Here is a 26,813-nt window from a genome sequence, read left to right as displayed (position 1 = left end):
TCATTGTGCCTGTGAGTATAAGGCAACGTATGTTTCCCAGTCTATAAAGGGGTAGTTAATCTCCCATGAGTAAGGCATTTGGGTTAATGGGTTAAGAGTGCATTTGTGAGCTGTGGGATTCTAGGGACATATAGCTTGCTAGGATGGGAATTTATCCACATGGAAATCACCATAGACAGATTCCAGGACATCGTCCTGTTGAACCAACTTAGAGTTACACTTGTTGCTAATATAAATTGAGACTCCGCCACCTTTTTTCCTTGTATGTGCAGGTAATGGTCTAAATGTGTGGAAGGCACTGAAGCCTTGCACTGCCAGAGTACTTTCTGCTGATTTAAATCATATGTCTGTAATGGCACAGATGTTGGTAACCTGTAGTGTGAGGAGAGCTTGTAGGGTGTGGCTCTTAGCACTGAGCAGCAGTAACACCTTTAGGTTTTCTTGGGTTTTCTTTGCTGTGACAATAGGTTTGCTAATTTGGCATTGCCTAAAAAAGGCTCTAAGGGAGTGGTCTAGAGGAGACAGGTGCAGACCATCCTTTGCAAAACAACGTGGTTTGTTAACCACATCCTGCTACACTGACAAATACTGAGTCCCCCTGGAAAGACAGCAGAGACTAAGCCACTTATTGAAGCCAAGCATCCCTTGTTCATACTATAGCTTCATCAGTGGTGAAGGTAGAATGCTGCTCAGTGCAAGGCAGTTGCCTACCTGATACACATATTCAAGGAGCTCAAAAATGTCGCTCTTCATATAGCCCCAGGGAAGTATGACTCTGGTCATTGATGCCTTCATGGACTATGATTAGAATCATACTGGTACTGTGGTGTAGTGACTTGAGTGCATGTGTAACTTGGCAGATTTTGGCTCTAGATAAGCAACTAACCATTATCTTCTCCATGTTCAGTCTAGTGGGGGGGGGGGCATCTGTGTGTTGTACAATGGAGTCACCTACTACAAGAGTCCTGAGTAATGTGGTTGCTTGCATTATTGACTTTACTTTTGGGGCTCCACTGAGTGTAGATATATGTGTGGTGGTTTGTGCTGCTTTTGGCGTTGGTGCTTTAGCGATTGCTAAGGATAGACGTTGCATTTTATAGGCTTAGGAAGTCTTTGAGGTTTGAGAAGATTGCTTTTTAGTACCTTAGCATAAGTTGGTCTATGTGTATTGTGGACACTGTGTGATGGATGTAGTGTGTGCATTGACAGCTTTGCTTGTATACCAGATTTTTACCTCCAGAGAAGTTGTATATGTGCATCTGTCATACTGTATTTCTTTAAGGATTAAATGGTTATCTGTGAACATGAGATAGTTGCTACATTATCTCAGGATGCCCATATCAACCAAACTGGCTGTGGAGATATTTGGAAATTGCATATTCATGTTGCCAGATCTGTATGTGGGTGCACTGCAGTAGGTTGTGAACTAGGGAATTCAGAGGTCTCCCTCGGTGGTCTCTGGGGTTGCCACTAGATTGTTAGATTATGCTAACATTTGATGATTGTGCTGCTTCCATGTGCAGACTAACTGCCCTAAGTTTGTCTCTGAGCAGTGGCTTGGGTTTAGCTACATTAAGTTACAGGTTTGAGTTCTAAGGATAGTTTTATAGATAAAATTTACTTTCCTGATGTTTGTATCTGTACAGGGCACTTCTAACCTCTTAATGTAAAAACACCAAGAAAGATTGCTTGTGAGTGTAGTGCTGCAACAAAACAACTTAAATTATCTTGACAAGGCAATTTCAGGTATTAGGGACTTTTGTAATGATTTAATGGCAAAATCAATAAGTAAAGTAAAACTAAAACAGTAACACTCTAAACAGTTGAAGTGCAAAACAAGATAAATCTCTTATCTGCCAAGGACAGAGCAGGAGTAACTCAATACCCCCTTGGGGTGTGGCAAAGACACCAAGCAGATGGGAGTTTTGGGAAAATGAGCAGGAGGCCATTTGTATTAAGGGGGGTTTACTCATCTGCAATACTGATTTGCTGGGTGGGCTGTTAGTATTATGGTTATAAAGAAAACAGTGGGGGGAAATTACTTAGACAGGTTGCACAACAAACATTAGCAATAAAAGAAGGGAGGGAAAGACTTGGAAGTCAGATTTCTGTAAGGGGTGAAAAGCAGAGCCACAGCCTTTATAACCACAACAAGAGAAGGTTGGCAGGGTTTGGAAAAAAATAATTTTGGAGCTTAAGTCCAATGCTTATGTTTTCAGAAACATTCAGCTTAATGTCTCAATGTAGGCTGGGGCAGACTCAAAGAACAGGGGAAGAAGAGTAGCAAGGTAAACAGAAAGACACTGAAATGCAACTTCAGGCAGGTATATACAGCTATAAAAAAAAAAAAAAGTACTGAACCACAAATCCTGGAGCAGAATTCACCATACTGCCACTGCTGCAATCCCACCGCAAACTAAGGTACCAAACCATGCAGAAATTTACTAGTAATGCTTTAATAAATGACTAAGTAAGGTTTAAATCTAGCAGATCACAGTCATGCCACAACTGTGAATGAAGTTAAAAGACTAAGGCCTCAGACTGGGTTCAAAATACAAAAATATGTCCCCTATGTATAATTTTACTTGTGGAAATAGAAGCACAGTATAATGTATATACATAATCTAAAACCTTTCAGTAATACACTGTCTTCTCACAAATTCAAATGAAGCTACAAGACCAAAGTCCCAGAAGCAACTTAAAAAAAAATGCAGATAACTTTTTTAGTTAAAATGTAGAGAAAAAACAGAGAAGTACAAATAGATATCATCACACAGATCACTATAAGTGCAACTTAAAATGTTTAAGCAGAATTTAAATAAAATATTTTTTCTTCTTCCCTTTTGATTAAAAGCTTGTATGCCACACTTTGGGCCTTTCACACCTCTGAGTGTTAAACAAAAGATTGGGTCAGTCTGTAATGTGCAGTAGCTTTCCAGGAAGTTTGCACAGTAGCATGCGTTTTCATTGGCGGTGAAAGCATGACAGGCCCTTGAGCAATTGAGCATCTACCTTAGCCAGACGTGGTAGAACTTGGAACATCAAGCAGAAATCTGTGATGGTTGCCTGGATGACAGCCTCCTGTAGTCGCATCTCATTTAAAGGGAGGAAAATTATCTGATTAATCATAAGAGGAGGAAGGATGGTTGACAGTGGGATTTTAAAAAGTATTAAGTTATCTATACCTCCCTCTTTTTCACTTTTATGTTACAAAAGTTAAGCTGTTACAGTCTTTGACTTCTGATGCAGATCATATACTATTTTTCAGACAGCCTCTAGAAATGCACACACTACTCCATTTGGGGTCTTAACTGGTTTTATAGAGGTATACTATCTCCTTGTTTTTTTATTGGTGATGTGTCTTACTGTGTATCCCAGTGTCCCATCAACCATTATTGGCTGTTTGTCACACTTATTGCTTGTTTATCTTTAGATTATCTGATAATGACTATGCCTAGATTCATTTCATTATTGGTCCTTACTGTTTGTCTTCAGTTGCAAACTGCTTGGGTGTTTGATTCCGAAATGCATTGTTTTGCACTGAATTTAAGCAATTCTGTCCTAGGCCATTTTTTCAGTCTTTCCAAGACTAGTTTCATCCCTGCTGAAGCTTTTATGTGTCGATTCTTTTACATAACTTTGGGTAGTCAGTAAAAAGATAAACTTTTGTTTCCAGGCCTTTGTAGTGTCATGTGTAAAGGCAGTGAAAAAGATCATCTCCAGTACTTGAAACTGTAATACCTCCCTGGTCACTGTGGGTAGGATACAGTGAATGCAAGTGCTGGAAATGTAAATTTTGATAAGTGTGTAACTGCACTGTTTTCAAACAAGGCTTCTGCAGGGAAAATTCCCTTTTTTCCAAAGTCCAGGAATTGTGAGATGTTTTTGTTATTCTTCATGGAGAAGAGTGATAAAATCCTATCTGTGACCCAGAAAACACAAGATCAAATAGTTGTGCATTTGAGGGGTTAACTAAGAAGTTAGAGCAGTGCCTGTTTGCCTCTGTCTGGGAAGTATTGGAGCAGTGTTGCCTCAGGGCACACATACTGTTAATTTCCCCTTGGTGAGGGCCAGAAGACGTTATTGGAAGTATCCATTTCTAAAGTGGGCATGGCCTTGCATTATGTACAGACGTGTGTGACATTGATAACTTACTCCTATTGCTTGTCCACCCCTTAAGTGCTGTTGGACATGCCTAGGGTGAAAACCCCTTTCGGTTGCGTGGGTGACAGAGAAGATGACTGTGATGTGGCTGACTGGAACATGGTCACTGGAGGAGCAAGTGGTCAGCAGACATGGAAAAATAATCAATGAATAAGAAAAATAAAAGTTAATTATACCATGTAAGGGGGGTATAGCTTATAGGGTGTTCAGTTTTAAAAACACTAATGCCTATTTACATAGAGTCATCTGTCATGTGCTGCACATTCCTTCTAGAAACCGTCTGGTTGAACACTTCATGGATGGTAGAAGCTCGTTCACAGCAGCTTTGTTGTTTCCATAGCACTGTGACAAATATATGTCACATGGTGTCACTGTGGAGAATTATATTTACAGTAGTAAAGTGCTATATTTGTTTTTAATAGTTTATATTTTTGGAAGTACAAGAATATATTTCACAGCTATAAACAGCTGTAACCATCAGGAATTCTGGTTGTGCTGTGATTTGAGAACTTTGGAGATGCTCTTTTTTTTATGCTTTAAGAATTTCCAAGTTAGGTTGTAGTATCACATAAAAACTGGCTGTAGTAAAGTCGGTGGGTTGCTGATTAGACTGCTGTTAGGAAAAAATAAATAAATAAATAAAGCACTCTAAAATAACAGAAGAAAGTCCCCTAAGCAGAGTAGAACACCGAAATAAATTAATTACATATTTTGAAATACATGACACTTAAAACAATGGATGTTATGTGGTCCTATCTCGCCTACATTCATTACTGATGGGTTCGGAGCCGACAATTGGCTCCAACTCAGCCAACTGTTTTCAAGCACAAAGTCTCTAATTGGCTGGGCTAACTGGTATCCCAGGATGCAACTCTCCCAAACCCCCAGATCTCTTTTGCCGCTTGTTGAGTCAGGACGTGGTCTCGAGCTTGGCTCTGGCTAAGTACTCTTTTTTGACTAGAAAACCTTGTGAAATTTTATATTTTCTGTGAAACAAAAGCTATTTTCATAGCTACGTTGTGTTGTGTCTGTTGTTTGGCCTGTGGCAGTTTGTAGAGAGTGTGAGTAGTTTCCCTTGCGTTTGGCAGGCTAGGCCATTTAAGTTAGAGGGATCTAGCCCTCTCCTTCGTTGTTTTGTCAGTGTTTCCTTAGTCTATCCTAGGAGCGTTTAAGTTAGAGTTCCTTAGTGTATCCCTCCTTCCTGTTGTGGTTGTTGAGTGTTTGATTTGCTGGACATGTCTAAAGAGCAGAAAAAGCATAAACCCTCTGGGTTTAAAAAATGCTCAAAGTGTGCCTACAAAATGTCGATCACAGATGGGCATGCCATCTGCGTTTATTGCCTTGGCGCGATTCACTTGTAAGAATCCTGCAGTGTCTGCCATTCATTCAGTTCTAGGGTACTGCAGGAATGGAAAAATAAACTGATTTTGAAGGGCCTGGTCAAGCCCTCCTTTGAAGAGGATTTAGAATCTGCTTCGACTACTGGCAGATCAAAATCCACTACATCTAAGAAATGATCTCCGGCTCCATCTAGTTCCTCGGAGCCTCCGAAGAAGATTTTGAAGGTGATTACTACTTCCTCAGCTCCATTGTCTTTGGATCCGCAGGAGAAGAGCTCTGTGTTGGACTCAGCTTCCTCGGCTCCATTGTCCTCGGGGCCGCAGGAAGTATCGGTAGTACTGGAGTCGACCTCTGCTCCGATCATTTTGGAACCGATTCAGAGCCTGTCACCCAGTGTTACTCAGGAATCGATAGGTAGGAGATCCTCATCTCCTTCAGTTGCCTCCAAATCCTCTCGGTTGTCTGATTTGGATGTGGATAGGGTGGTTCATAGGCTCCTTCAGTCGCCGGTGTTAGCTCAATTATTTTCGGCTCTGACCCAGTCGGCTCCGGAGCCCATTCCCTTACCGGTACCGATGATTCCTCCTCCGAGCATTGTGTCATCTGAGCCGGAGTGTTCGGCACCGAGTGATGTCCTTACGCCGGCTCTGGTACCCCTGATGGGTCCATCAGAGCCGTCGTCGGCTCCAACCATTTAGATTCCTTTATCTGGTTTCGGCACTCTGGTTTCTTTGGTCGGGCCCGAGGGGGATACATCGGGACTTCTGTCGGCCCCGAGTCTCCCTCTCGGCGCTTCGGCTTGGGGGATCCCGACTCCGGTCGTGGCCTCTGAGACGGGTCAGTCCTCGGATTCGGGGGGACCTGCCTTCGAGGCCATGAGGACAGCACTGGCCAGGTCATCAGCGACATCACTTGGATCGACCACTCTGTCCCCATACACCCCGGCTAGAGCCTGTGACGCCCCCCTATCAGTGGACAGCGGAGCTCGAAGGCCAGAGGACACCCCCATGAGCGGTCCCCAACTTTCTGAGGGCTCCTCAGAGTCTGTGCCTGAGGGGCCTCCCAGGAAGAAGTTGTGCAAGAGGAAGCACAAAGACTCCCAAGACGAGTCCATCACCTCGGATACCGACCTCGAGGATGCAGAGGGGGGTCCCCTAAGTCATCCTCCGATGACGTCTCCTTCTGCGATACCCTGGAGATTTTGAGGCAGAGAGGCAACTGGTCTTCCAAGCCCCCCTCTGAGGAGGAGTCGGTATTCCTCAAGGCCTTCGGAGCTCAACCTACTGTCTCCTGGGTGTCTCCACCCTTCGACGAACTATTAGACCTGATCTGTCGAAGGATGTGGGAACATCCTGATTCCGTGGAACCTGTGCAAAGTTGTCCTAACAAGTTCTTGTCTGCTCCCCCAGGGAAAGAGTTTTTGACAAAAGGGGTCCCTGTAGATGCCATGGTGATGGCATCAGCCACTCAGCAGGAAGTTGCCGAGGCTTCTTCCTCAGTCCATCCTCCTAACAAGGAGTCCAGGAGTATGGATCGTTATGGGAAGCGCACCCTGTCTTCACCGACCTTTACACTACGGTCCCTGAATTACCTTTGCCACTTTACTCGGCTCCAGCAGGATGTCCTCAAAGAGTTGGGAGATACCTTGACGGGCAACATGCCTGAGGCGCTATCACAGACTGTTAACGCCCAGTTGTCTACCCTTGGTTCCATAGCTAACTTGTCCATGAGGCTCATATCCTATGCAGCCGAAGGGGCGAGCAGGGCAGCTAGCTCAGGCCTTGCTCTGAGGAGACAAGCCTGGATGTGCCTATGTCACTTCGCGGAGGCCTTCAAGTCTTCCTTCGCGGACGCCCCCTTTGATGGGTCCTCTCTTTTTGGACCCAAAGTGAAAGTGACTCTCACCAGATGTGAACAGGAGGGTAAGACTTTATCTGCCATAGGGGGCCATTTTTCTCTTCCCTCTAGGCCTTATCCCAAGACTCAGAGAGGAGGGAAGATATGGTTCAGAAAATCACAAAAGTCTTTCCCAGCCACTCAAGGTGAGCCCCCCACCAGAGGCAGAGGTGGGGGAAATTATTCTGGAAGATGCCGTCCTAGGGGCAGAGGAGGCCCCCGCAATCTGGGAGGCCGCGACTCCTTTCGTGGATCTTCCTATCAGCATCCCTGAGGGGTTGCCCGACTGCACTGCTCCGGAGCCAGTCGGGTGTAGTTTTTCGAAGCATCTTCAAGCCTGGGAGAGCATCACTCAGGATCGATGGGTGCTTCAAATAATCACCGGAGGTTATACCATTCCCTTTGTTTCGCCCCCTACTTAATCAAGAAAATCTCGGACGTTCCACCCAGTCAAAGGGATCAAGTAGCGCTAGAAATATCAAAGCTACTAAGAAAAAGAGTCATCCAACCGGTCCCCCTAGACCAGATCGGATCAGGAACTTACTCAAGACTATTTTTGGTGCTGAAAAAAACAGGGGACCTGAGGCCCATCTTGGATCTCAGCCGATTAAATCACTACGTCTTGAAATCATTCCGAATGGTCACTCTTCAATCTATCTTCCCATTGTTGGAAGAAGGAGTATGGATGTGCTCCATCGACCTCAAGGATGCCTATTATCACATCAAGATAAACAAGGCATCCAGGAATCATTTACGCTTCCGGCTGGGAGCCAGTCATTTCCAGTTTCGAGCCCTGCCATTTGGTCTCACCACAGCCCTCAGGGTGTTTACCAAATGCTTGGCAGTGGTGACAGCTCACCTGAGACGTCTAGGATTCCGGGTGTTTCCTTACCTGGACGATTGGCTCCTTACCGCCCCCACCAGGCATCTCCTCATCCAAGCCAGGGAGGCTACCATAAATCTTTGTCAAAAGTTAGGGATTACTGTAAACTGGGAAAAATCTGCCTTGCTGCCCTCACAGCGTGTTGTCTTTATAGGCACAGAATTAAACTTAGTTCTAATTAGGGTTTTTCTACCTCAAGAAAGAATTAGTTTGCAATTTCAGGTCCAGGCTCTATTGCCCCAGAAGAAGGTCCCAGCCAGGTTTGTTCTTCAGTTATTGGGTTCCATGACGGCGACCATCATGCTAATACCCTCGGCCAGGCTTCACATGTGGATCCTTCAGTGGCTCCTTTCAGTCCAATGGTCCTATCAAAAATTACCCCTCTCTCACCCGATTCTTCTCACAGAGCATTGCAAGCAGGATCTCCATTGGTGGCTATGTCCTTCCAACCTGAACAAGGGCAGGAATCTAATTCCCCTTTCTCCAGCTGCCACATTGACCACGGACGCCTCCCAGATAGGGTGGGGGGCATTATCTGGGAAGAACGGTCCAAGGCACTTGGAAGGATTACGAGGTACACTTACACATCAATGTCCTAGAGATGAGAGCAGTGCTGTTAGCGTTGCAAGCACTTCAGAGCTCTCTTCCACTGGGAACGATTGCTGTTCACTCGGACAGCATGCCAGTTGTTTGGTACCCGAATCCAAGTTTTACCCACTCTGCAGAGAGGCCATGAGAGTGTGGAATTGGCCAGTGTCTTCCCAACGGTTCCTAGTGGCAATGCACATTCCGGGAAAATCCAACGTGATAGCAGACAGGTTAAGCAGAGCTATTCTGATGCCTTACGAGTGGTCCTTGAACAGCAGATTTGCGACTCGGATCTTCAGCAGGTGGGGTCAGCCTTGCTGCGATCTCTTTGCCAGTCCCCTCAACACCAAATGCAGCAACTACTTCACTCTGATCCCCCTACAGGGGGAATCACCCAGGGACGCTCTAGTCCACGGTTGGCCTTCCGGTCTGTTCTATGCCTTTCCTCCGTTTCATCTGTTACCAAGAGTGATTCAGAAAGCCATTCTTTTGGGAAGCAAGATGATTCTTATTGCTCCACACTGGCCCCGCCAGGTTTGGTTCCCCTTCCTTCAGCGATATACAGTGGATGGTCCTTGGACTCTGGATCCAGTACCAGACCTTTTGACTCATATGTCGGGACAGTTCCACCCCTCCCTACAGTCCCTCAGTTGACAGCATGGCTGCTCCACTTCCATCAATAATTAGACTACATTCCTTATCGCCTGAGGTGGTCCATATCCTTTCATCGTCACATAAGTCTTCCACCAGAAGAATTTACTATAGCAAGTGGAAGAGATTCTCCACCTGGGCTCAGTCACAAGGCCTAGACCCCTTCACAGCCCCGATATCAGCGGTCCTAGACTTTTTAGCTATGCTCTTCCGACAAGGCTCTGCTCCCTCCACCATTAAAGTGCAGCTGGTGGCCATTTCTAACTTCCATGTATTCCATGAGCCTGCTCTGATGGGTCATAAACTTTGCAAAGCTTTTTTAAAAGGAGCCTGATTGCTACATCCTCCTGTGTCAGCACCCGTCATGCCATGGGATTTAAATCTAGTATTGCAAACCATCACTTTTCCTCCCTTTGAGCCAGCTGCCACTTGCGAATTAAAATTCTTATCCTGGAAAACAGCCTTTTTGGTGGCCATCACTTCAGCTAAAAGAGTATCTGAACTCAAAGCATTGTCCATTAGGCCCCCGTACTTAATATTCCATAAGGACAGGGTCTCCTTGAGACTTAATCCATGCTTTCTCCCCAAGGTGTCGTCTACTTTTAATCTCCATCAATCCATTGAGTTACCTGTTTTTTTTCCCAACTTCTCCAACAAGGCAGAGTACAAATTTCATCAATTGGATGTGCATATACAACTAAGATTCTATTTACACAGGACTAAACAGTCAAGAAAATCAGATCAACTGTTTGTCTCCTTTTCGGAGAATAGGATGGGTATCTGTTTCTAAGTGTATAATTTCCAGGTGGATTAAGGATTGCATCACCTTTGCTTACTCTTCAGTAGGCAGAAGCTTATCATTCTCAGTCAAGGCTCATTCAACTAGGGCGGTCTCGACTTCAGTAGAATATCATGCCAGGCTTTCCTTAGACGACATCTGTGCTGCGGCCACATGGGCTTCTCATCATACCTTTATCTCTCATTACAAACTGGATGTGGCATCTAGAGGCCGGGCTTCCTTTGGTTCCACGGTTCTCAGGAGTCTTTTCCTATGAGCCTCCCAGGTTAGGAGTGTTAGGGATGCTGTCCCATCAGTAATGAATGTAGGTGAGATAGGACCACATAACATCAGTTAGTTATGTACTCACCATAGCGATCGATGTATGTGGTCCATCTCGCCTACATTCTTACGTACCCTCCCACCTGCCCCCTGCCTGAAGGATTTGGAGGATAGTTGTTTTGAGACCCTTCAGAATCGGTTTATTTTCCGTTCCTAGGGATGGTAATCCTCTTAGTAAGGTTGATGTGTGTGGAGTGGTTGCGATTTATGCAAACAAGATCTGGGGGTTTAGGAGAGTTGCATCTTGGGATACCAGTTAGCCCAGCCAATTAGAGACTTCGTGCTTGAAAATAGTTGGCAGAGTCGGAGCCGATTGTCGGCTCCGAACCCATCAGTAATGAATGTAGGCGAGATGGACCACATACATCGATTGTTATGGTGAGTACATAACTAACTGTTTTACTGCCTTTTCTATTAAAAGACATGATAAAATCTAGGACCCTTAAGATAATGTGATGGGAAAACAAAAGTAAATACTAGATTAAACACCCCGCAAATTAATTGTTAGTTTAAAAGGTGGTGGTTAAGAATACCTTTAATGGGTCTATATCAGTTTGTCATATGCTTAATTGAGCAAATTGCTAAGCATCGAACCCTATTCAACGAAAGCATGATTAAGCGAATGATCGTGTCAGCAAAACAATTTCTAGGGAAAGGACATGGTTGGCTATCATCAGGTATTTGCCCTTTTCTCCACTGTAGTGCAATCTCAAAGTTGGTATATTTAGTTGGGGGGGGGTGAAACCCCACACTTTGCAGGGTTTTTAAATGTTGTTGTATTAGTTCCGGTCGGTAGCTGGCCTGCAAGTTTTTTTTCCCTAGGAAATGTTTGGCTGGTACGGTCATTCACTTAATTGAGCTTTCGTTTATTTGAGTTTGGTGATTAACGATTCACTCAGTTAAGCTTTCAGTGAACTAATATCAACCCTCTTTAATACTAAAGCTGTAATTGATCCCTAGTAGAGTGTATGTTTTCAGTTTAATTCGTTAAATCAGCTCTTTGCAGTCTAACACGGTATCCGTATCTTCTCCTCTGTGGTCCATCAGAATGTTTTCCAGACCAAAAAAAGGGAAATATTTTAAACTTGGCATTTGTTTTACTTAGTCCTTATTGTGAATAAAAAATGTAAATATTTTGAGATAACCTCCCAATTTGTTGTCAAATACCTCACACATTCTGCAAGTTACAATTCAGACTACTTTCCCCAAACTACAGTTAAAGTGATGTGTAAAACTTGTCTTTCTGTTGTTTAGATTCAACTTATTGAACTTTAACATGGAACCCCAATTATAAACTTGCAGCATTTGCAAAACTCACATGAATAGATTTCTGTTTTGGTCTGTTAACTGCCTTTGCAAAGTAAAAGAGACATTCTGAGTAACATTTCTTTCTTTTTGTTTTAAACAAAAAACATCTTTATTAAATTTTCATGTATGACATAGGCAATCTTACAGTTATATAAATGAAAATAAACCATAACGATACAATCTCACTTACAGACTTTATACCTTACAAACCGTGCCAAATACAACTGTAACTGCAAACATTATACAGCACTTTTAATATATCCAGTCATTGTCAGTTAACCATTACATAACTCATTTAAATCCCACCTACTTTTAAACCTCCTTCCTTCTCTGCATGTATTGATTGCACATTTCCCATGTTTTCCTATGTAATTTGCTCCTATCTTTTTCCAAAGATCCCAATTCCAGTTTTATTTCTGTTACTATCTCCGTTACTTCAAGTAAAGTTGGTTTAGACTTTGATTTCTATTTTCAAGTAATTGCTTTTATGGCATCGATCATAATTAGACTCGGCAAGGCCTTACTGTGTTTAGGCAATTCCGATTATGTATCATGGCTCAAAAAATAATTTCCCTAGTTACTACGATTTGCTAACCCAGCATCTCTGACAGTGCAGACTGCAGGGAATCTTTGATGTCTGCAAATTCATTGCACTCCCAGAAAATATGTTCCCAGTTGCCTCTTTCTTCCCCATCACAACTCCAACATTTGCTGTCTACATGAGGAAAAAAAATCTTTGGCACCTGCTTGGGATATAAAAATACCTATGTAAACACTTCCACGCAAAGATGCTAAATTTTATAGACTTTGTTGCATATTTGGGAGACATACATATATCCCCTTTTCCCTTTATGAATTGCTTATCCAGTTTCTCTTCACAATCCTTCCTAACTCCTTCTGATTCTTAAAGTTATCATGCAATATTTTATATGCTCTACCAGTTATTCATTTCTTAACTGCAACTTCTATTCTAGATTTTACCAAAATCTCTACCAGTGCTGGCCTTTCTTTTAGGACCCCCTATTTCTTTCTCTTTGCCTATACTCTGATATCAATCCTTAATATGGAAAGCGGTCTCTAACCTGCAGTCCACATAAGTTCTTGGCATCTTCCCATTCTATTATTTCTCCCTGTCTAGTTATTTGCTCCCAATACCTTGATTCCTTTGCCAATTTTCTCCAATATATTCCTTCCCGCTCTTGCATATTGTCTGTATCCCTAATTGCAGTCATCCCTATCAGTAGAATCTCCTTTCTCCATTCCCATGTTTGCTTACTTCATAGAATACCTTCTTCTACATTATAAATACAATATTTTGTATGATTATTACTGTTCTCTTTAAAGGTCTGCATCCAAAATCATAGTCTGTCTCTGTTACTTAAGCTTCCCCCATTTCATCATCATCTATTTCCATTTTGAATTATAGTTTTCTGCTTGTGCTATGTATAGGAGCCTTAACTTTGTTGATCTGAAATACCCCTTCAAGTTGGGTAATCCTAATCCACCCTGTTCTTCTGGAACAATCAGCTTATCCTACTTGACTCTTGCCGTCTTCTCTCCCATATAAAATCATTCAGCTCTTTATTAATTACTATCCACAACTTGACAAAAATATGCCTGACCTGTGTATAAAGCTAAAGGGACTAAAAACATCTTAACTACTTGTAGCTGACTTATCGATATCCACGTACTACAGCTTCCATTTCCTCAGTTGTATTATCTTTTGTTTAGTCTCTTCCCACATATCCTTAGCTTCCACGCCAGTATTTAATCCATACTCCTAAATACTTTCTCATGTCCCCATAAGTATGGATGTTCTCCATGTTTCACTGTTGCAGTCATCACGTTTGGGTTATCTGCTTGCAGTAGCCCTCAAGTTGGCCTGATTAACAAAGTCTTGGGTCCTGCGTCAGTTGCTATCCCTTCTTCCATGACGTCAGGGGTATAAAACATGCAGCCAATACCATTACATCAGTCTTTCTTGCCGTGCTGTGCCTGAAGCAAAAGCAGTTTGTAAGTGCCGGTCGGCCGAATCTTAAACTTGCATATTAAACAGACGTCTCCTTCTTCTTTAAGGTCTAAACCTTGAACCATGCCTAGAAATCTGATACCCAGGCTGAATGCTCAGGCATATATGCCTAAAAAACAAATGATAAGAATGGCTGAAGATCTTATAACTTTAATCAGGGGAAGCCAACCTCCCTCTTCTAAGAGACTTATGACTGAAATTGTTTATGAATCTTCTGACCAGGATTCTGATTTTTCTGATGATCTGGATTTACCCTTATCTACTTATGAGGATTCTGATGCAGAGAACTCTATTCCGTCTGCTTCCCCTCCAGAGGATTTTTCTTTTGGTGAAACCTAGCACACTCTAAGGGAGCATTTCCACTGGGAAAGCCAGGATTTTTCTGATTTGAAAAAGAGGCTTAAGGATTTCTTACTCTTACCTCAGCATAGGCTTTTAGCTATACCTCCTGTACTAGACATTGTTGATGATGCCTTTTTGGAATCTAGTTTGGTCCCTGTTTCTTTGCCTCCTGCTCCCAGAAAACCTGACATACTACAGGGTTCCTGATTCTCACAAGTTCCTTGTTAAAAATCCTATTGTGGATCCGGGAATTATTTCACAGGGACCCAAGGGCATTAAGGCCTCTACTGCCAAAAACCCTACCCCTTCTGATAGAAACTTCAGGGCACTGGATAGATGGGGTAAGAAGGTTTACATTTCTGCAACCTTGACCATTAGGGCCTTAAACTGTCAGTTTCATATGTTTAAGTATCAACAACATATTATTGGATTGCTTAAACAGAAAATGACGTTGATTCCTGACTGTGCTGAAAATAAGGAATTACGGGATTTAATGCATTCTGCTGAACAGGTTGGAAAACATACTTTACAATGTGGGTTTGATTCTTTAGGGGTCTCTTGCAGGGCTGCTGTCACTGGATCTGTACTCAGAAGGCATGCTTGGCTTAAGGAGCAATCTTTGCCTGATCATGTTAAAGCTAAACGGATGCTCCCTTAAATCAGGACCGCCTGTTTGGCAACAAAGCTGAGGAAGTTCTTAAAAGGATGGAACATAAAGCTAAATCTATGCAAACTGTTAAAGATTTCTTACAAGTTCAGCCTCTAAGATTTAGTAGGCATTGGCCCTCTATGCAAACTGTTAAAGATTTCTTACAAGTTCAGCCTCTAAGATTTAGTAGGCATTGGCCCTCTAAGAATTGGTCCTTTCTAGCTCCTTCCAGGCCTTCTCATCCAAACCCAGACACAACAGAAATCCCAGGTTTCAGTCCCACGGTACACATAAGACTAAGCAGTGGGGGGCTTCCACTTCCAAACTTGGGAGCAGTAAGACTTGATTTTAAAATTTCCAAGCACTTCTCAACTGAATGCGCCTTTAAGGGGAAAGATTGGTCTGCAGGCCAAAAACTGGGAACTCATTACCCAGGACAAATAGGTTTTAAATATAGTGTCCCAGGCATACAGATTTCACTTCCACACATTACCAATGCCAAAAGGTTGGCCAGATCTACCCCCAAATCAGTGGGCAGAGGCTCAAAAGCAAATACTCTCTCTTTTATTAGGAATCTCTGTGCCTGTAAGTTTGGTGTCATATGATTCCCAGTTAAGTGTGGATTAATTAAAGTTACCCATGAATATGGTTTTGGGTTGGATGGTGACTATTTCCAATAAGTTTAAATACATGGTATGGATTTCCTGGGTCATAGAGGGGGACCTATAGCTTATGAAGAAGTGGTATTGCATTTTACCTATGTTGATTTGAACATGGAGAAGCTAAAGTGCATTGTCCTGTTTGATGAGCCTTGAGGTATATTTATTTTTGATGTAGGTCAAGACACTTCCACCTTTAGTCCCTGTCTCTGTGTAGCAGCTAGTCTAAATGTGTGGAAGGCATTATAACTTTGCACTTTCTGTGATCTGAAACAAAGTTCTTACAAACGTCACAATTTTCTGTTAACTCCTGATTTGGAGCTCTTTTGCAAGGAAGAGTGGACAAATATTGCCAAGTCAAGATGTGCCATGCTGAGAGACTCCTACCCAATAAGACTGAATGCTGTAATTAAATCAAAAGGTGCTAAAGGTGCTTCAGCATAGTATTAGTTTAAGGGTGTGCGCACTTATGCAACTAGCTTATTGTATGTTTATATTTTTCCCCTAACAGATTTGTTTTTCAGTTGAATTGTACAGGTTATAAGTCACATTAAAGGTGGGAAAAGTTTTGAAATTATTTATTGTGGTCTCTTTTTTTTATATCACAAAAACATGCCATTTTAACAGGGGTGTGTACACTTCTTATATCCACTGTATATCCCAACTTAAAGCAATCATTTCCTTAGTTACAATGATTTGCTCTCCAACATTTCTGCCAAAATGCTCTAGGGAATTATTAAAATATGCCAACAAGTTGCATTCTTAGAACAAATGTTCCCAGTTGCCTCTTTCTTTCCTATCACTTCTCCAGCATTTGCTGTCTGCCTGAAGAAACATTCGCTGAAGTCTGCTTGGGGTATAAAAATAGCTGTGCAAACAGTTTCAAGCAAAAATCATAAACATTCATGACTTTGTTGCATTATTTGGAGCCATGCAGATGTCTTTCTATGGCTCCTTAGTAAATTGCCTTTGCATTCTGTCTTCCAAATCTTTTCTAACCTCCTCTGATTGATTCTTATAGTAATCTTGCGTTATAGTAATCTTGCATTGTTTAATATGCTCTACTAATTACCCCTTTTTAACAGCAACTTCTGTTCTAGATTCAACTAAAACCTCTACTGGAGCAGGTCTTTCACTTAAGATTCCCCTTTCGCAATCCCTTCCTAGTGGCCTATACTGTGATATCAATCCGTGGCAGGGAAGGTAGTCTGTAGCCTATAGTCCAAATGTCTTCTTCACCTCATCTCACTCTGTTATGTTTCTCTGTCTAGTTATTTGCTCCCAGTACCTTGGTCCCTTTGCCAGTTTTCTCCAGTGAATTTCAACCCAATATTGCCTATTTTGTATACTCCTACTTGCAATAATCCCTATATGGAGAAATCTCATTTTTCCATTTTAGGTTTGACTTGGTTCTTAGAACACATTTTGCTACTTTATGAATATAATATTATGTAAGGTTATTTTCCTTAAAAATCTACATCCAAAAATCCCACTCTGTGTTTATTTCTTAAACCCCCCACATCATCATCCCTTTCCATTTTGAATTATAACTTTTTCCTCGTGTTATGTGCATGAGCTTTAACTGTGTGGCTCTAAAATATTCCTTCAAATTAGGTTAAAGCACCTTATTCTGTTGGAAGGATCATCTTATCCAGCTTAACTCTTGCCCTCTTCCCCTTCCAGAAAAATTCCCTCAACATTTTATTATTGCCCACAACTTATTCTCTATTTGATAAAGTTATGCTTCATCCATATGTAAAACTAAAAGGGCTTAAAGCATTTTCACTGCTTGCATCTGATTATGCATATTCATAAATGAGAGCTTCCAGTTTCCCATTTTTTATATAATCTTTTGTTTAGTCTCTTCCCACTTATCTTTAGCTGCTATACCGGAAGCCTTTTTAATCTATACTCCTAAATACTTCATTTTATCATGTTCCTGCAAGTATGGGTATTGACAAACCAGTTTGTGTATAGGTCTATAATTTTTGGCTATAGCCTTTCTTTTGTCTTCACTGATTTTATATTCCAAAAAGAATTGAAACTGCCTCAAAATGTTCCACAAAACTGAGATATCCTTTTCTGGATTTATCACATACAAAATAATATTTTCTGCAAATTAAGCCATATTTTCTTGATTACCATACTAATTATATCCTTGAATTTCTGATTCCCTTATTTTCTTTGCCAGCGATGGTAAATAAAATGCAATTAACAAATGGAAAAGAATACACTCCTGCCTGGTTCCTCTGTTCAGACACAACTTAGTAGAGAGGAATCCTCTTACTTTTTTCCTCCAATTCTTCATATATCCTCCTAATTAACATTATTATTGCATCAGGGAATACAAATGCTGTAATTGCCCTACTCATAAAATCCCAGCTTACTCCATCAAATTCTTTGTCTGCATCAAGACCCACCAACAGCAGTGGTATTTTTACATTTCTTCTTCCATCTGGATCATTATTGTTCTATTAATGCCACATGTTTGCCTCCCCTCCACAAAGCCACATTGCTACATGTCTGTCAATTTTCACAATGTTTTTGCTATTGTAAATATAAACACTTTGTAATAATGGTTTAAAATTGAAATGGGCCTATATAAATCTGGGTCTGCTGGGTCTTTACGGTCTGCTAGCATTGGAGCCATGGCAGCTTTCTTCCAGGATGTTGGTGCTTCCTCTCCTTTTAAAATACTGTTAAACAAAGCCTTCCAGATTATATCACTTTCTTCCCTTCTAGCTTCCAAACTTCCACAGGAATACCATCTGTTTCTGCAGACTTTTCTGCAGATTGATTATATATCAGTTTTTATCTCATTTCCTCCTATCTTAACTAGTTGTTGAGCTTCCTCTACCTCTAACCTTGGCATACTTCCATTTGTGCATTTTCATAATTTCCACATTTCTCTTCTTTATCCAAGTTTTCATAACATTTCTGAAATGTCTCTAATACCTCTACAGGATTTCTGGTTATTTTTCTTATTATAGGCTTCCTAAGTTTGGCAACAATCCTTTCTACTGTCTGTTGCCTAAGTAATTGTACTAAAAGATTTTGTGCTCCACAGTTATAAAAAAAAATTGCTTAGGAGCAGTTGCAATCTTTCTAAACTCATACATATTATCCAGACACTACTTATTTTCTCTTAATTTTGTTGTTGCTGCTATTCTTGTTCTGTGAGATTCTTCTTATTTTGCAATACTTTAACCTTTGTCAGTCGTTCAAAATAATTACTTCTTATCCATGTTTATTTTGCTTTTATTTCTATGTTTTAAACTGCTTTCATTTTATCCCACTCAATAGCTATAACTTCTGAAGAAAATTCTATCTTCCCTAATAACTCCTGATTAGTTTCCACTACCCATTCCTTAAATTCTTCTCTTTTTAACAGGTAGGTGGGGAAGTACTAGTCTCTCATTTTCACTTTATTACCCTGGATTTTTATCTTAGTTTTTGGCACATAATCTGAAAAAGATATTGGATGTGTGTTGAAGCTTTCAGTTAAAGGCACATTTTTGTGACATATAATTTCTGTCTAGTTTCCTCAGTTCTTGTAATTTGGGGGAATAATATGTTAATTATCTCCAAGTTCATACTTCTGAATGCATGTCTTCCATGCCAATTAATTTCATAAATTTGTACGGAAATCTACATTCTTTTGTTATATTTTCCCTTCTAGGTCCTATAGATACAACCTCACTGTTGTAAATCAAGTTATATTCCCCACCTGTAAGTAATATTCTATGATGAAAGCTGATTTTCTTAAGCTCCATAAAAGTGGTTTTAGGTGACTATAAATATGCGCCAGTGTAACCTTTCTACCTTGCCAATAACCGTTTACTACCACAAATCTGCCATTATCTTTATTCTGCTTCATATCCGTCCTGAAATCCTTTCTTAATCGAATTCCTATGCTCACTTCTTTCCAAATGTGCCTCCTATAGCATTACTATTTGCACTGCATTTCTTAATGTAATTCAGTATTCCTACCTTTTTTTGTCTATACCTGTGAGGCCATTTTCATTCCAAAATAATATAGATAGTGTAGCCTGTATGATAAGTTATTATTCCCACCTGCTATATGTAACGGCTTTTTTTAATGTTTGTTTCTAGATTTTGTGTTACATGCACCCACTGTTTTGCAGGTTAATCCTTCATACAGTTGTTTCCTGTCATGTATATTTTAACCTATGTCACATTTTACAAGACATTTTGGTTTAATGAAAACCTTCAAAAAAAAAAAAAAAAAAAAAAAACAACCCCAGAATACCCCATAACCTATTCACTTAAAACAAATGCACAAAACTAGGTACATCTTCAAACATTGAAGTTTAACCCTCAGGATAGAAACAGTTGCCCCAAATCAACAGCTGTCGTAGGCATTATCTAACCTAAAATTAAAGTTATCTGTGCCGAGGTGCATGTTACAGACTGTGCTGTTGCTTAAACTAATTGTTGTTCTTGTGTTATCTTTATTCCCCTTCCAAATGTGAAAGACTGTATGTTTCCAAAAATATTACCTTTTAGACTTAAGAAAAAGTACACTGGCTATCTTTAAATAAAATTACATTGTATACTGTTCTAGTAAATGCATTGAAGTATTTAGGTACCAAAAAAGCTGCTAACTCTTGTGTTGAATAATTTCTAACTTTACTTTTCACTAAGTTGTTTCCCTTGCACCTTTTAATTTTGCTTCTCTCATTAAAGAATGTCTAGATCTCTAGAGATTTATTGCTTTCACCTGTATTCAGCTTGTTTCCTTAGAAGCATAAGAACAGAATGTACAGCTGCCCCCAGCTGCAGACTTCTCAGCTCACACTGAACATTTATTTGCTAAAGGAAAACTATTAATTACATTGTGTGGTCTCTTATTTTTAAAGCCCTCTTGCTCACACAAAAAACTTAGTAAATTAAACCAAGGACATTAATCCAGACATCCAACTATGCAAATGTAAAAGAAACATCTTAACTCTGCATATATTATAATTGATGCACTTTTACACCCTATTCCACACTTCAGCAGTCCAAGATTGCAACCTATTAACTTTGTGCTTTTGTCCATCCATCCTTCTTTTTTGTAACATTGTAATGCCTACATTTTTTAAAAATAGAAAGTGTTTGTTTACTTTAGAAGCTTTATCTCATACAACAGCAATTGAAACTCCTTTATATATAACGTGCAATTTATATCATGAATTGTTTATACAAATACTGTAAGAAAAATAAATTATTTACAGTGACTTTTTCTTTCTTCCTGTTAGTGTCCTTCCAAACATTAATGACAAGAAGTGGGTTAAGTGCCTTTCAGTTCCCCCACAAGTTTAACAAAGCCAACAAAAAATGCAATATTTCTCAGCCATTTCTTTTTGTAAAACCATGTTTTACAAATGTGATTGCTTTTTAATTTCGCATTTATTCACTAATTTCAGGGTTGCTGGTTTTCTTCCTGTTCATCTCCATCTTCTAGCTCCAGACTCTGGTTTAAGTCCAAGGTACTACTGATTCTTCTAGTCAGCTCCTGTGCTTTTTTTCCTCCTGTCTTTTGACTATTTTCCTTTGGAACATTGGAAAGGTTTCACTGTTGAAGTCTCTGTATGAGGTTTATTATTAGAAGAATGAGAAGTAGAGTCCCCTTATGTTTGATGGTTCACTTTTTGTTGGACAAACTTTTGTATTTCCTCATTAACCTGTTCTGATTCAAAAATAATTTTGATTCCCCAGAAAAAATATCCCGAAGACCGCTAGATACTGCAGCTTAAATCTCACACCTACTTCTGTATATTCCCCAGTTGCTAGGATAAATGTGCTTCTCTTCTGCCTAATGAACACTGAATAATCATTTTCCACAATTTCTACTGTCTCCAATTTTTAATACTTTGCCTTTCTGCCACAGTTTTTTTCAGGATCAACTCTTTCTGCAGATATGATTGCATCCTTACTAATACAAGTCTTGGCTGCTTTATTATGACCAGGTTTGGAGTATACACACAATATGCACTTTTAGTTAACAAATCCTGCTGTGGAATACAAGTCCAGTTAACTTATTTGTGCTTTCATGAAATTACTACAATCTGTTTCTTCCAGTTTCTCTGGTACAGCAGAAAATCTTAGGTTTTCTCTGTATTCTACATCCTCTAACTGTACCATTTTTTGAAGTAGCTCTACTTAAGTAATGTCATATTAAGCCAGCCTTTTCTTCATTAAGAATAGCTGATTAAAGCTTCTTCCATTTTCCAGCCTTTTATTTTAATTCGTATACTCCTTCAGTGTTTTATTTATTTTGATCAGCTCTGAGCAATTTTATTTATTTTTTCCTTTAAGTTAATGGAAACCATCTCTTTACCAAAGCTGGAACTTGAACTCCTTTTTGTTGAACAACTGCAGCATTCTTCTCAATCCGTGTTTTCGCTTTGCCTTTTCCAGTTAATTTTCTTTCAGGAAGTTTCTTCTTTGCTGGCATCCAGGCAGTGTACTTACTAGCCAGTAAATGAATTTAACTAAAATTGACAGAATTACTGGCCCTTGTCTATCAGGTTTTTTTTCACACTAGGATAAAAGAGTGACCATGACACAGCGGCAGACCACTTTGCAATTAAGCCATGATAAAGGACAAATTATTATCTCAGGGATAAAAATTAAAAGGGGGATATTCCAGGGTGACTCTGTCACCGCTGCTATTCTGCCTTGCCATTAACCCATTAAGCTGTCTACTTAACAGCTTAGGCCATGGCTATAATTTGGCTCCTAGAAAACAACAAAGTGTAAAGACTTTTCATCTTCTCTTTGTCAATAATTTAATACTGTATAGCTCATCAGAAGAGGAACTGAAAGCACAACTGCAAATTGTCAAAACTTTTTCAGATGGTATAAGAATGTCATTTGGCCTTGATAAATGTGCAAAAGCAACCTTTAAAGCAGGAAAACTGCAGCACCAGGAAAACCTCAGTTTTGGACAATAATGTGATATAAAAGAACTTGAGCAAGAGGGAGTGTATAAATATTTGGGAATTTGAATTTCTAAAGCCATTTCTTTTGTTATGCCTTCCATGACAAGAGCCTTTCTTCTTCTTTTGAGGCTCATTATACTAGGACTGTGGCTTCTTCTGGTGCTTTTTTAAAGGGTCTGGATTCTAACTATATCCTTGAGGCAGCTGCCTGGTCTTCTGTGCATACAATTACCAGGCATTATAAGTTAGATGCGATTTCCAGAGCTACAGCTGCAGTTCCAAGAGAGCTCTGCTGGTCCATCCTACTACTCCCTTTTTTCTTCCTGAGCCTTTGCACTTTCCCTATTGTAAAGAATACTGAAACAGTGAAATGGATGGACATAGTACAGTTGTGTAAGATCTTACTATAACTGTAGATGTCCTTCTCTTCACTGTTGCAGTATTCACTCCCTCCCTCCTTCCCCCTGGTTCTTTTCTCCTCTGGATGTAATGATTATTTATTTTTTCCTTGGACTGGTGTTCCTACTGGAGGCTCTCAGTTCTGAGGATGGTACAGCTGGGCGTTACCTTTATGCCTTATGCTATACACTAGGTGCATACGTGTGATGTACAGCATACCTTAAAGCAACCTAAGGGCTTTGGTATACTGGCTGGATGTCAGGCTGCCTTTGGCAGGGGATCCATATTGTAAAGAATACTGCAACAGTGAAGAGAAGGACATCTACTTACACAGCAGTACTTTCTGCTATGAACAAAAATCTCACTCCTTGAAAAACAAATTAATGCTTTTTTTTAAGAACATAATTTTTCTGTGCTCCCTGCACAACTCCAGTAATACAATATTCCTCCTGAGTCTTGCATGACTCCTGAACGTGTTTTTTTTCTTTGTGTGTGTGTGTGTGTGTGTGTGTGTGTGTGTGTGTGTGTGTGTGTGTGTGTGTGTCTGTGTGCGTTTGTGCTGGATTTTCACCCATACACCATTTATTCATTCTACCCATTTTGAAAATGTTAAATTTAATATGTGGCAAAGATTTTCTAATGTTTTGACCCTGTTGACTAGTATAAAAAGTAAAACATATAAATTTCATGCTGTGATGTAAAGTAGTTGCATTCTTGAAAATATGAAAGGTTTTAATAGTATATGTGCTGTAGTGTGTTTTTAATGTGCAATTATGTCTGTTATTTCGTAATTTGTGGTGTCCCTTACAGGTAATGTCAATTTAATTTTCACTGTAATGTACCTCAAGTAACATACTTTTAAGAAGTTTCTGTTGGTTAACAGTATTTGCAGCATTAAGGTACACATCGGTTAGTTTTCAATTTAAGTACATTTTTTAATATTTTTAACAGAGAAAGTGGAAGTTTGGGGAACCTGTGCTCATCGTTGAGAGAAAATATTGTAGGAAGTCCCAAAGAAATGCTGAAACTGAGCATTCCATCTATAGTTTATGCAGTTCAAAACAACATGGCTTTCCTGGCTCTTAGCAACTTGGATGCAGCAGTATATCAGGTAGGTATCAGTTTGATTCATATTTATTTTCCCATCTTTACAGCTGATTGGTAGGTTTTGAAAGAAAAAATGGAAGCTTTGGGATATTAGCATTATGGATTGTAACAATATGCAGTTTGTATGTAGTCAGTTTTGGATGGTAAGTATTGCTTTTCTAGGTGTTTTTGGCAACCCCCATACCTGTCTACCATCCTCTCCCTCCAGTCAGACTCATGTCATGCATCCTCCATACTATGGTTATAGCAATTGCAATATAGGGGTAGGGCATCCAGAGGGGCCAGCATGCAAGCAGCCACGAGGACTATTTGTCACTCTCACCACTCCATCCTTTTCTTGTGTGCTGCAGTCCAGAGGACCCCCATGTCCAAGCTAGTCTCTCACTTCCACCTGACTGGGATCCTCTATATCTTTTCCATACATGTTTCCAGAACACAGAATCGCATGCCTCAGTCCTCACTAACCAGCAGCTAAGATCATGTTGAGTGGCAGCTAAGCAGTTTTCACTAAAAGCTTAACTGTGCCCCCTTGGGGCTGATATGAGCACTAGCTTCACTACAAGGATATTCTGTGCCCTTTTTAGAATGCATGCACACTTCACAGACGTACGTGTGCACGTCTCCAAAGGCTACCTTCTCCAGACCAGGAATGTCAAGCCTGCACCTGTCCTAGTAGCAGCCCTTGTTTTTATGCAAGCCTCTAATCAACAGGAAACTACTGTCATTCCCCCAAGATGGACAAGCTGTAAGCCACTTATCCCCATCCTCTCCTGCTTTGCTGTTCCAGCAGCCAAACTGTTACTCATACAATGGTTGTCGGTCATAAGGTGTTATCAGTCTGCATCACTAAGATGGTCATAATAAGTATTTCTTCATATTGTAGCTGCCTGATGTTACTTCAGGGAGGGTCATTGTAGCAGTAAGTCATAGCATTCAAGTTTACTTACTGACAGAGCTGACATAGTCCAGTCATTCCCTGGAAAGACCAGTGCAGGCCTCACAGCGACAAAGGCGCTAGAGTGGTGAGACAGAGCTCTGTATATCATCCCTAAAGATTTCTGTATTGGTGTCCAGTTTGTTTGAGGCTGCTATTCTAGCACAGGTAACTGCGAGTACTGATTAAAGTTTAACAAACCCACTGGGTTAAGAAGACTTTTTGACAGAGTGAAAGTTATAAACATTGCCAAACTTTTCTGAGAAAAATAATGCAAGAATAAGTCTTCTAGCTGTAGTTCATCTGAACTGAAAATAGGAGAGAGAAATCAGCTGTGGTATATGTCAAGGAAAAAAAAAAACAGTTAAGAAATGCAAACCAACCTCAAGCTCCAGTGAAGCTGTATCTCCTTTTTAAATGGTTCCCACTTCTGAATCACAAAAATCTGTCACTTGGGTATCTAAAAAGTGTCATGAGTGTTAGTCCAGGATTCTCATAGGCTTACTTGGTTGACTCACATATGATAGTATGGTCAGGACCACATAAAATTGTTCCCTAGGTTCATGAACTTTCTCTGCAGGACAATACATGGAGTGTTTAGTAGTGGAGATGCCTAATCATAAGCATGGGCCTGTATTGTCAAAGGATATGATGCTGGTATCAGCTGCTTCAGTCCATTTTTCTTGCCTGTCTGTACAGGCTTCGTCCAGCAGCACCAGGATGGACCCTGTATGGGTCCTCTCTGGGTTTATATGCAAGAACTTCACCCTCTCATCACTTTTAGGGAAGGTGAAAAATAGTGGAAAAGGGTCTTCTCTCCTGTTCTCTTCAGATGAGAAGGGCATTTATATAAAGCAGGCAAAATCAATCCACTGTTGGCCTGTATTAGAACCATGATGACACAGTCTTGTCAGTCCTTTGTTTTTTCCTGATGACATCACTTTTGGGAAAACAATTATATGAATGAATTGTTATGGTTGACCAATGTATATTCCTCCTTTTCCAAAAAATGTAATATAAATTAATGAGAATAAAAACACTGAAATGTCCTTTCTTCCACTATTGTACACATTTAAGTATATATCTAATGCAAAATCTCAGGACTGATTCACATACCATGTCACCCATATAGCATATGACTGCATAAAGCTCCCCCAGATAGGAGATTTTTTTGTGTAATAGCCTTAAGGATGATATTGCTACTGTTTCATTCATTTCCAGGTAATAAAAGAGAAAATGTAGACATTTTCCTGTTGCTTGACTTTCTTTTGGAAGGGAATCAAAGTCCAACTGGATATGAAAAAAAAGAGCATTCGGCTCTTGTAATGATTTTAGTAGAGTCCTTAAATTGTAACTTACCACTTTGAAAATACAGTAATATAAAACAATTGATGGAGAACCTTATTGCAGTATGTGATAGGGCAGTGTTGAGAGTACTGAACTATGTAACACATTTGCTGTAGCTACCAGGATTTCAGCAAATGGGGTAGTCGTAAGATTGTATACTTGAGGACTTCCAATGTGGTTGCACACTGATCAATAACTTACGTTCAGCTGGCCTAATGTGAAAACAGAAACTGAGAAAATGGAATAAATAAAATGTAAGTTTTGGGGTAAAATTCAGTCACTGGCTAGTAGGTACACTGCCTGGATGCCTTCAAAGAAGAAATTTAGACATCCTGAAAGAAAATCAAACAGGAGAGGTCAAGAGAAAGTACTGTTTGGGAAGAATATTGCAGCTATACAGTAAAAAGCAGTTGAAGCTTCACCTTTGGTGCAAGAGATGGCATCCAGTA

General features: G+C 40.3%; 1 protein-coding gene across 2 annotated transcripts in view; it reads left to right on the top strand.

The window, feature by feature from the left end:
* SLC35A1 (solute carrier family 35 member A1) overlaps positions 1 to 26,813 on the top strand; it is a 532,373-nt gene that overhangs the window by 273,369 nt on the left and 232,191 nt on the right. For both annotated transcript variants that reach the window (XM_044069159.1, XM_044069151.1), the window contains exon 3: positions 23,928 to 24,087. In XM_044069159.1, the coding sequence (XP_043925094.1) occupies positions 23,928 to 24,087 (160 nt within the window). The remainder of the gene's footprint in view (positions 1 to 23,927; positions 24,088 to 26,813) is intronic.

Source organism: Protopterus annectens, chromosome 1.part0, assembly GCF_019279795.1.
Source record: "Protopterus annectens isolate FY-2018-M chromosome 1.part0, PAN1.0, whole genome shotgun sequence".
Lineage (NCBI taxonomy): Eukaryota > Metazoa > Chordata > Ceratodontiformes > Protopteridae > Protopterus > Protopterus annectens.
The sequence above is the reverse complement of the archived record's forward strand: the minus strand, read 5'-3'. Positions and strand labels throughout refer to the sequence as shown.